Source organism: Scyliorhinus torazame, chromosome 2 (assembly GCF_047496885.1).
Source record: "Scyliorhinus torazame isolate Kashiwa2021f chromosome 2, sScyTor2.1, whole genome shotgun sequence".
Classification (NCBI taxonomy): domain Eukaryota; kingdom Metazoa; phylum Chordata; class Chondrichthyes; order Carcharhiniformes; family Scyliorhinidae; genus Scyliorhinus; species Scyliorhinus torazame.
In genome coordinates, this window is record NC_092708.1 from 267,606,306 (window position 1) to 267,618,435 (window position 12,130).

General features: G+C 48.0%; 1 protein-coding gene across 1 annotated transcript in view; it reads right to left on the reverse strand.

Annotated features, from left to right (window-relative positions):
- LOC140398361 (EH domain-containing protein 3-like) overlaps window positions 1-12,130 on the reverse strand; it is a 166,752-nt gene that overhangs the window by 77,053 nt on the left and 77,569 nt on the right. The window contains exon 3 of the mRNA XM_072486965.1: window positions 4,539-4,636. Within this exon, the coding sequence (XP_072343066.1) occupies window positions 4,539-4,636 (98 nt within the window). The remainder of the gene's footprint in view (window positions 1-4,538; window positions 4,637-12,130) is intronic.

Genomic DNA, 12,130 nt, shown 5'->3' on the forward strand with positions numbered 1-12,130 from the left:
ACTCGCCACCGGGGCTCCATATAGGAGCTTAACCCAACTGATAAATCCCTCCCCAAACCCAAACCTCCGCAACACTTCGCAGAGATACTCCCACTCTACTCGGTCAAAGGCCTTCTCCGCGTCCATAGCTGCCACTATCTCCGCCTCTCCCTCCACCGATGGCATCATTATCACATTTAGGAGCCTTCGCACATTGGTATGTAGCTGCCTGCCCTTTACAAATCCCGTCTGGTCCTCGTGAATCACCCCCGGGACACAGTCCTCAATCCTCGTAGCCAACATTTCTGCCAGCAACTTAGCGTCTACGTTGAGGAGCGAGATCGGCCTATACGACCCGCATTGCAGTGGGTCCTTATCCCACTTCAGGATCAAAGAGATCGTCGCCTCCGACATTGTCGGGGGCAGGGTCCCCCCCTCCCTTGCCTCATTGAAGGTCCTTACCAGCAACGGGGCTAACAGGTCTACATACTTCCTATAGAACTCCACCGGGAACCCATCCGGTCCCGGGGCCTTCCCTGCCTGCATGCTCCCCAGTCCTTTAACCAGCTCCTCCACCCCCATTGGCACCCCCAAACCAGCCATCTCCTGCTTCTCCACCCTCGGGAACCTCAGTTGGTCCAAGAATCGTCGCATCCAATGTGGAAGGTGCTCAGGGAGCCCGGCGAACCATGTCCATATGTTTTGGTCATGCCCGGCACTGGAGGGGTTCTGGAGAGGAGTGGCGGGAGCAATATCTCAGGTGGTGACTTTATTAAAAAAAAGAATCGTCGCATCCCCTCTTTTCCCCCTGGGGGCTGGGACCTATACAACTCCTCGTAGAAGGCCTTGAATGCCTCATTCACTTTAACCGCACTCCGCACCATAGTTCCCCTGCCATCCTTGACTCCACCTATTTCCCTCACTGCCATCCTCTTACGGAGTTGATGTGCCAGCATCCGGCTCGCCTTCTCCCCATACTCGTACATCGTCCCCTGTGCCTTCCTCCACTGTGCCTCTGCCTTCCCTGTGGTCAACAGGTCGAACTCCGTCTGGAGACTTCGCCTCTCCCTGAGTAGTCCCTCATCAGGGGCCTCTACATATCTCCTGTCCACCCTTAAAATCTCCCCCACTAACCTCTCCCTTTCCCTGCCCTCTCTCTTCTCCCTATGAGCCCTGATGGAGATTAACTCTCCCCTGACCACCGCCTTCAGCGCCTCCCATACTACTCCCACCTGCACCTCCCCGTTGTCGTTGGCCTCCAGATACCTTTCGATACACCCCCGCACCCTTCCACACACATCCTCGTCTGCCAGCAGTCCCACATCCAACCGCCACAGCGGGCGTTGGTCCCTCTCCTCCCCCAGCTCTAGTTCCACCCAGTGCGGGGCGTGGTCTGAAATGGCTATGGCCGAATACTCCGTTCCCTCCACTTTCGGGATCAATGCCCTGCCCAGAACAAAAAAAATCTATCCGGGAGTGGGCCTTATGTACATGGGAGAAAAAAGAAAATTATCTGGCCAAAGGCCTGGCAAATCTCCACGGATCTACTCCCCCTATCTGATCCATAAACCCCCTGAGCACCTTGGCCGCAGCCGGCCTCTTTCCAGTCCTAGATCTGGAGCGATCCAGTGCTGGGTCCAACACAGTGTTGAAATCCCCACCCATTATCAAGCTTACTACCTCCAAGTCCGGAATACGCCCCAACATCCTTTTCATGAATCCAGCATCGTCCCAATTCGGGGCGTATACATTTACCAATACCACCCCCGTCCCCTGCAACCTACCACTCACCATCACGTATCGGCCTCCATTGTCCGCTACTATGTTCTTGGCCTCAAACGACACCCGCTTCCCCACCAGTATTGCCACCCCTCTATTCTTCGCATCCAGCCCCGAATGGAACACCTGTCCTACCCATCCCTTCCTTAACCTGACCTGATCTGCCACCTTCAGATGTGTCTCCTGAAGCATGACCACGTCTGCCTTCAGTCCCTTTAAGTGCGCGAACACTCGGGCCCTCTTAACCGGCCCATTTAGGCCACTCGCATTCCACGTTATCAGCCGGATTGGGGGGCTTCTCACCCCCCTCCCCCTGCCGACTAGCCATCTCCTTTTCTAGGCCAGTCACGTGCCCGCGCCTCCCGCACCCTCCAGTCCCCCTGACGGGCAACCCCCGCCCCGCCCACCTCTTCCATTTTCAGTTCTCCCCGGCCAGTGCAGCAGCAACCCTTTTGTCCCCCCCCCTTCCCGCTAGATCCGAATCTAGTTCTTTTGCTCCCCATAATACTTCCGTAAGTCAGTTGACTCCTGCTGACCCTGGCTTCCCCCGCCTTCCCGTTGACCCCTCCCCTCCCCCCCCCCCCCCCCCCGCCCCCTGTGTGGAAATCCCACCTCCTTGCGCTCCTCCATCCCCCCCCACCCTAACGCGGGAAAACGCCCGCACTTTCCTGAGCCAGCCCCGCCCCGTGGCGCAGCTCCTGTTGCGGCCTTATCCCAATTCCCCCATCCCCGAGACTTAGCTCCGCATCGCCTCCCTATTGTGTCTTAACCGCCATATTTATAGCAAGTAAATATAGCAACATGCCTCAGAGCACCAGGGGCCAGATTCAATTCTGGCCTTGGGTGACTGTGTGCAATTTCTACATTCTCCCACTGTCTGTGTTTGTTAGATGGATTGACCACAGTAAAATTGCTTGTTCGTGTCCAAAAGATGCACAGGTTGGTTGGGGGTTCCGGGGATGGGGTGGGGGGGTGTGGGCCTAGATAGGGTGCTCTTTCAGAGGGTCAGTGCAGACTCGAAGGGCCAAACAGCCACCTTCTACACTGTAGGGATTCTACGATTCACAAGTAATCTCCAATCTCCCAAAATGTAAATGACGCCACAATCCCAGAGGACGATAGGCTGCTCTCCCCTTTCAGAAAGAGCTGACTGGTGGTGATTTAACTGGAGGGTCACCACACCGAAGGAGGGGGGCATAGTTTAACCTAAACCCGGGAATTGAGCGAATGAACCGACCCCCATAAATTGGAAACTCTGGTAGCGGTGGGATATGGCCGAGCAGTCTATCTACAGCACTGGATTAAGTCTCTGCAGAGGAGCGAGTTCCAATCTCCGAGATGGAAAAATGGTGAAAAAGGGAATGATCTTGTGCAGTTTAGCATCCTTTACATTTTGTTAGTAGTAACCTATTTGTGCTCAGCAAAATAGGAGGTGACCTTGAAAAAAAAACTAAACTGCTGCAAGATCATATATTCACAGTTTGGCAACAAGCTGCTAAACTCCAAAAGCAACATCTGATAAAAGTAGCAAAGGTAGAAAGCAAGCTTACGACAATAGTTTCATCATTAAACTTTTAATTCCAGATTTGTATTGAACTCAAATTTCACCATCTGCTGTGGTGGATTCAAACCTGGATCCCCAGTGTAGTGATTTGTACATCTGTACATACATTTGCACATACACCAGGGACTACAGACAGATGTAACAGCCACAGCATCACTAGAGGGCAGCATCAGAGACGGGTATAAAGGGTCCAGCCCAAGGGAGGATCCGCCTCTTTCACAAGCACAAGGCTAGTGAGCAGCAGCAGACAGAGACAGCTCAGCATAGGCAGTTTACCTTAGCTTCACTGGTCATACCTCTTGACTGTATTATATCTAGTTAAGCTCTGGAAACAGAACGGACCCACTGAATAAAGTATTTGTGTTAACTGGAAGTCTACAATCTTTATTCAAACTCAGAGAATAACATACCCAGAGCATTACCCAGGGTCCCTGGATTACTCGTCTAGTGAAAATACCACTGCATCACCGGAGGAAAAGCATGCAAGGCGTCTCAAAACAAAGCAGATTTCACTTGCACTGCTTTAAAGAAGAATTTCCCAACATACACGAAGCCCTCAAATGACCAGGTCCTTGATGTATGCGATTTTCCAATTTCAGGACAATTACACACACAACACATACTTACTCGCCTGGATTCCCCGACTATGCTGGGGGGGAAATTTCAGATAAGCAACTTACCAAGTACCAGTCCTACTTGTATGCTATTACATATGGAAATTTAGAAAAGGATTCCAATTAATTCAGCACAAACACTTTTGCCATCTTCCATGATAGAAACCATGCTGTCGATGTGTTATGTGGGTAACTATGATGCAGTTTGTTTCAAGCACCAGAATTTGTACCATTGCCAACACTTGGATTCAGTTTTACTTTGTCAGGCTTTATTCTTTATTCATTAGGATTGTCCAATGGGCATGGTGTCAGGCAGTCAACCTGGAGTTGTCAAAACCCAGTCTAAGTTCACTGAAGGAGGGAACTGAGGAAATAGCTATTTTTAGAATAAGGGAGGAAAGGAAAAAAGGAAACTGAATTAGCAAACAAAAAATCTTCTAACATGGGAAAAGTTAAAACTTGAAAAATGACAGTCAAGGTCACAAACAACAAATATAACCACCCAGGAGGAAACAGAAAACAATATACTCAGCTTTTCCTGTGCGCAATTCAGGAGAGATGTCTTATAGCCACCCAGCTTCCTTTTAAAGGGACACACTCACCTCTGCTCATCCGTTGCTTCTCCCCAGAGAGGATTCCAGGTGTGTCAATAATGGTAATGCTCTCCAGCACTTGGTTTGGGAGCTGAGCGCACATGAACCTGAAAAAAGGAAAGGAACATGGCATCAGGGAGCCCTGTACACTCCAGAAGGACTTCTCCTTAAACATTCAGACCCCAATCAATCTATTTCAATGAAGTTTAAATATACAAGCAACTATTTCATAAAAAACAGGAAGCATTGCAGCACACGGGGAAATTCTGTATGTAACCGATACTCACGCTATAAATATTGTCAAGCAACCATAAGAGAATACACTGAGAGAAATTTGTCCATAATTCAACTGTCTTCAGATAAATCTAATGAGATACAAGGTTACAGAAACTACAGGAACAAAGATTACATTACAGAAACAATATAATAAACTGTTTTATTCAAATAACCATAGCACAGGTTCTGTTCTGCAGCCGTTTCAATAACCCGCACCAATACATTTTGGGGTTTTTACAATGGCTCAAAGCTTAAATAACTGCCTGCACTTATGCAAACTATGTCAGTGGTTCACTCTGCAGTCTTTCAGCTGGTAAACCTCAGTTGGGGTGCCAAAGCCAGGTTCCTGAATCTGAATGCTATCCAGCAACTTTTGCTGTAAATGTAGATTTATGCTTCACATATTCAGATAGCTTGTCAATACACTGTTCAGGCTCCTTCATTAAGAATATCCATTTGTAGGAATCACTGCTGGTCAGAGAACACTCATGAAACTATATTCCAACAAGTCAGTGGTATCAGGAGTGGAGAAGGAAACTTGAAAGAAAATTAAAAACAGAAACTTATTCGTCAATATTGACAATGCAGCGTGCTCCTCAATAATTTACACCCCATTAAGTACAGGAGAAAGCAGCCACTGGTTTTGAGCAGCGAGGGTATTATGCACAGTTTTGGTTCCCTTATTTGAGGAAAGATGTAGTGGCATTGGAGGCAGTTCAGAGGTTGTTCACTAGATTGATTCCAGAGATATGGGGTTTGTCGTAACAGGAGAGATTGAACAGTTAGGCCTGTGCTCTTTAGAGTTTAGAAGAATGAGGGGAGATATAATTGAGGTATACCAGGTGCAAAAATGTATGGATAAAGTAGATGTGGAGCAGATGCTTCCTCCTGTGGGGCATTCTAAAACGAGGTCATAATCTTAGAATAAGAGGCAGCAAATTTAAAACAGATTCGAGGAAAATCTACTTCTCCCAAAGAGTTGTGAATCTGTGGTATTTGCTACCCCAGAGTGCGGTGGATGCAGGGACAGTGAGCAAATTTAAGAAGGAGTTGTCCAGATTTTTAATTGGTAATGGGTTGAAGGGTTATGGAGAACGGGCAGGACAATGGAGTGGAGGCCATGATGGGATCAGCCATGATCACATTGAAGGTTTTTAGGCTTGGGAGGTTAAATTGTCTATTCCTGCTCCTAGGTCATGTGTTCTAGCAGAGCAAACTCGATGGGCCGAATGGCCTAATTCTGCTCCTATATCTTATAAACTTATAAAATGTAATAGATGCTTTAAGTATTTTCCTATTTTTGCCTTGTCGTCTGCTGCTTGAATTCTAATCACAGTGCATGAGGAGTTTAAAACCCAGGATGTAGTTAAATTCCACATCCCAACCCTAAATGTCTTTTGGTAAAGGCACTTGTCAAAGATTACAGTATTGAGAGAAACCAAGCAACACAATTCAAACATAAGCAAGCTATCAAACAGAATTAGTCATGTGCGTAACAGTTCCTTTTTTAATTGTCAGTATGTAAATTCAGGAAATCCCTACTACCATCTCAGAACTATTTAAGTAAGTATAATTGTTCCAATCAAAGCATGGATTTATAATTTAAATATTAGGTAAGATCAATGGTGAGAAATAGGAATCACTGAACAGTACAATATTAATAAAAATATAATTTCATACAGCAATTACAAATGCTTGCTTTTTGAATAACAAGGGAGTATCATTTCTATTATAAATGCATGCAATAATAAAGTCCACATTTGTTAATCTCTTCATGTTAGTGAAAGCTGAGGTACATATCAGGGATGGTCAAGGCATTCTTGAGGTCACACGGATTTGAGATTTACCAAGAGAATAATTTTAGCTAGGAATCTGGGGGGAAATGCAGAGTAAGGAAGACAGAAAAAACACCAACACTGTTACACTTCTACTTCTCAATGGATTTTTTGTCGAAAAACACAAAAAACTTACAACTGCAGTTATTTTCTTCAGAAAGGGAAACAGGGGGGAAAAAAAAGGGAAACTTGCAGCAAATTTTAAATGTTTTCCTCTAATAATCTTAAATCAGCTTTTCTTTAATTGTGAGAAAAAAGGAACCGCATCCAGCTAGCAACAAATGCCACGATAAGGACTTCACAGCCGTGCTCCAATTCTCAAAACAAATTGATGTTATTTTGTATTCCACCTTAGCCATCAAGTCTCCTTGTACCACATTTGTGCAAACTGATTTAACCATAGCCAATATCCGTTTCTAAGGGATACTGACTATCTGAAGAATTACACAAGGCGACAGGTGACAAAATCCCATTTCCCTTCTCCTCAGTGGAGATATCCAGCAGACACAATAACGGTTTAACTTGGCTGGAAAACTTTCCATGTAGGGAAGTGACAGGCCCAGAACAATGAAAGACCACATATTACGTTATCCTTATCAAATGCAAACTATTATCACACAAACTTTGAAATACTCTTCAATCCCTTCTGAGAATTCAGCTATGAGCTGTGTGGATGTACATTACAGAATGATATAATACATATTTAAATGTTCTCACCAGGAAATCAGGATTATTTTAAATACTGCAATTATTTTTACAACTGCCTGGTCTCTTCAATTAAAAGTAAATGTGCGTTTAAAATAGCAGGCACAGGGCGTTGGAGAGAGGCTCCCACCGGCCCGAGACATTTTGGTGTTTTCCGGGGGTTTCCCCATTGTTTCGCCGATCGAGATTTCATAGAATCATAGAATTTACATTGCAGAAGGAGGCCATTCGGCCCATCGAGTCTGCACTGGCTCTTGGAAAGAGCACCCTACCCAAGGTCCACACCTCCACCCTATCCCCATAACCCAGCAACCCCACCCAACACTAAGGGCAATTTTGGACACTAAAGGCAATCCACCTAACCTGCACATCTTTGGACTGTGGGAGGAAACTGGAGCACCCGGAGGAAACCCATGAACACACGGGGAGAAAGTGCAGACTCCGCACAGACAGTGACCCAAGCTGGGAATCGAACCTGGGACCCTGGAGCTGTGAAGCAATTGTGCTAACCACAATGCTACCGTGCTGCCTGAGGACCGCTGTTGGGGCCTGAGGGACGGCCTCCGGGTCGGGCAGGTTTGGAGCCGGTGGGGAGCCAAAGGAACAGGGCATCGAGCCCAAAGTGAGCGGCGGGGGAGGAGCTTGGTCGGAGGCGAGGCCCGAATCCAGGATGAATGTAGAGGGCGAGCAGCACACATCGGATGGGCCCCGCTGAATTTAGATTTTTCAATTTAATTTTTTATTAAAATTTTCTTTTAATGTATTTATTATTTATTTTATTATCATTTTTATTATTTATTTATTTTAAGATTGAAGAAAGAAGGAAAAAAATACTAAGTGGTTAAGGGATGCCAAAAACAGCTGTGAAGAAGGGAGGAAACGCGGGTTCGCCGTCGAATGAGAAGACCAGTAAAAACGCTGACATGATGGCGGATGCCGGACCGTGTGGAAAGAATGACCGAGGTGAAGGCTGTGGAGCTGGAGAAGCAATTTGCGAGGCATATGGAGGCATTGAGGAAGGAGATGGTGGTTGCACTGTGATCATTGGTGGAGGAGGCAAAGACATCGGCCGAGGTGAGAGAACAGGTTGAAAAGATGAACGAAGTGGAGGAGGCCACGTCGCAGCACAGCGACCAGCTCATCTCGGTGGGGCACGAGCTGCGGAGGATGGTGGAGATCAACAGACGACTCCAAGCAAAGCTCGAGGACTTGGAGAACCGCTCGAGGTGGCACAATCTGAGAATTGTGGGCTTGCCCGAAGGGGCAGAGAGCTCATGGCTAACAGAGTACTTTGCTAAGATGCTGGCGGAGTTGATGGGAGAGGGTGAAGGCTCCTCCCTGTATGAACTGGACCAACCTCATTGGTCGTTAAGGCCGAAACCCAAAGTAAGTGAGCCGCCGAGAGCAGTAATTATCTACTTCCATAAATACCACATGAAGGTGGTGTTAAACTGCGCGAAGTAGAAGCACTAGGTGCAGAGGGCTGGTGCTGGAGTTCGGATTTACCAGGACTTGACGGTGGAATGGCGAAGATACGAGTGGCATTCAACCGAGTGAAGGCATCACTGTACAACAAGGGGCTGCGATTTGATATGGTATACCCGGCAAAGCGGAGAGTGACGTACAACGCCAAAGATTTTTATCTGGAAACGGTGGAGGCAGCTGAGGCGTTCATGAAGGCAGAAGGCTTGGCTGAGGAGTGGACTGTGATTGGGAGCTGGAAAATGTATAAATGTTATAACTTTCCTTTCACTGACCTGTATTGTAACTTACTTTACATCACATTGTTACAGAGTTTAAGTTTTTGTATGGTTTGATTGGCATTTTTGTTCCTTTTTTATGTTGCAACGGTTATATGTTATTTTTCTGAATTGTATAGATTGAATTGTTTTTCTTTTTCTTCTGGGACTGGGTTGGAGGGGACGACCGCACTAGCTAACTAGTCGGCTAGTGAACAGAGATGAGGTGAGAGGAGGGCTGCGGACATTGTAGCCTGGTTAGCAGGTTTTGATGGGCCTACGAGGCATGCAGGGGGAGGGAGTGGGGGGATCGATACTGGGTAAGATTTTTTGAGGGGAAGTGCAGGGGGATCCTGGGAAGGGGTTCAATGTTAATAATGGATAGGGACGGGTCAGGCCCATAGGGCAGGGCCCGGTGGTATGATGATGGTGGATAAGAAGGGTGGGGGGGGGGGCCACTTCCGGTGACGGCGGGCGGGAGGCAGCCGCGCGTTGGAGGGCTCCCGTTCGGGAACGGCATTGTTGGGGGTTAACGCCCGGTCCTAGGGCCAGCGAAGGCAGTAAAAGTCGGGAGACAGCACAGAGGAGGGGAATGTCAAAGACCAGCAAAAAAACGGCCGTGAAAAAAGCGGCTGAAAGTCTGTCGGGGAGTGGAAAGGTCACCGCGGGGTCAGTAAAGAAAATGGAGGCTGGAGCACCAGGGGAGGCCGCATTGCTTACGGCTGAAGAAATAACTAAGGTGATGGCTGCGGAATTTGAAAGGCAGTTTGCAAAATGCATGGAGACGGTGAGGAAGGAGATAAGGGAGGTTTTGAGTGCGCTGGTGGAGGAGGCGATTTCCCCGGTGATGACGGCGGTGGCGAGCGCAGTGGCGGAGGTGCGAGAACAAGGGGAGGCGCTGAAGGAAGTGGAAGAGACGTTACTGCAGCACGGTGATCAACTTGCCTCAATGGGGAAGGAGATGCGGAAGGTGATGGACATTAACAAGGATCTGCGAGGAAAATTGGAAGACCTGGAAAACAGATCCAGGCGACAGAATTTGAGGATTGTGGGGTTGCCCGAAGGAGTTGAAGGACCGAAGCCAACTGAGTATTTTGCCACGATGCTGGCAAAACTATTGGGGGAGGGGGAGGATCCCTCCCGATATGAACTGGATCGGGCTCATCGGTCGTGGAGGCCTGTACCAAAGGCGAGTGAGCAGCCAAGGGCAGTGACTCTGTGCTTCCGTAGGTAGTGTGAAGGAGAAGGTCCTGAGCTGGGCCAAGCAGAAGCGGGTGGTGCAGTGGGCTAGAGCTGGTATACGTGTATGCCAGGACTTTATGGTGGAGCTGGCAAGGAGGCGGGCTGCCTTCAACCGGGTGAAGAGGGCACTGTACATTAGCAAGGTGCAGTGCGGCATTGTATATCCAGCGAAGCTGAGGGTGACTTATAAGCTCAGGGACTTTTATTTTGGAACGGCGGAAGCAGCGGAGGAGTTTGCGAAGGCAGAAGGACAGTGGCAGAACTGACAAATTGAGAAATGGTCATGTGCCGATGTAACCTCATGACTGTATTTTCTTCTTTTTTGTTTCACTGCGTGCGGGTGTAGGGGCTAAAGGAGCCAATGTTGTATATATTTGGACAAGGGAAGGGATGGGACTTTCACTCGAAATGAGGGCTCTTTGGGGTGTAGGTGGATATGCAGGGTTTGTGTGCTAAAAGGGGATCTCTGGGCTTTCCGAGGGCCGGGCAAGGGGGAAAGGGACCCGGGCGGGGGCCTCCACGCTGCCCGGTTTAAGCCGGCCAGTGAACGGGAGTGAGGTGGGGGGAGGGGCTGCGGCCATCGGAGCCTGGCAGAACAGGGTGCGAGTGGTCTAGCCGGGGTGAAAAGTTGGGGGGAAGGAACAGAGGTTGGGAGGAGGAGTTTTACAAGAGGCAGTGGACACGGGAGGAGCTGGAGACTTTGGGGGGGGGGGGGGGTGTACAACTCTTGGGTATCATGTACGGTACTCTTTCAGAGGCTGGATGGCGTTGAGTGTGGGGAGGGGGGGGGGGGGGGTGGACTCTATAGGTCAATGGTGACCATGGGCGGTCCCGGACTCCTTTTTCTTTTTCTCCTTTGTTTTTTGTTTCCACCGTGGCAGGGTTTGGTTTATTGGATGCATATATTGACAGGTGGGCTGTTGTTTGGGGTGGTGGGAGGATGGGATCATTGGTATTGTTAAGGGGATTGATTTTGAATTTGTTACCATTTACTGTTTGTGGGTGGGGTGTAAATTTTTGAAGGAAAATGTGAAAATGTAGAATTAAAAAAAACTTTTTTTTTTAAAAAAAAAAAAGGGTGGGGGTGGGGGGGATCAATACTGGTGTGATTTTTACGGGGGAAAGTGTGGCTGGCGAAGTAATAATAGGAAACAAAGAAAATGAAATGTGGCTGGGCAAGTAATAATAGGGAACAAAGAAATGGCAAACGAACTGAACAGTTACTTTGCATCAGTCTTCACGGTGGAAGACACCAGTGGGATGCCAGAGCTCCAGGAGAACCAGGGGGCAGAGGTGAGTGCAGTGACCATTACTAAGGAGAATGTTCTGGGGAAACTGAAAGGTCTGAAGGTGGGTAAGTCACCTGGACCGGATGGACTACACCCCAGGATCCTAAAAGAGATAGCTGAGGAAATTGTGGATGCATTTGTGATGATCTTTCAGGAATCACTGGAAGCAGGAAGGGTCCCAGAGGACTGGAAGGTGGCTAATGTAACACCACTGTTTAAGAAGGGAGGGATGCAGAAGACGGGAAATTATAGGCTGGTTAGCCTGACTTCGGTCATTGGTAAGATTTTAGAGTCTGTTATTAAAGATGAGATCGTGAAGCACTTGGAAGCACATGGTAAAATAGGACTGAGTCAGCACGGCTTTGACAAAGGGAGGTCAGGTCATGCCTGACAAATCTGTTAAGAGTTCTTTGAGAAGATAACAAGCAAGTTAGACAAAGGAGAACCAGTAGACGTGATTTATTTAGATTTCCAGAAGGCCTTTGACAAGGTGCCGCACAGGAGACGGTTAAATA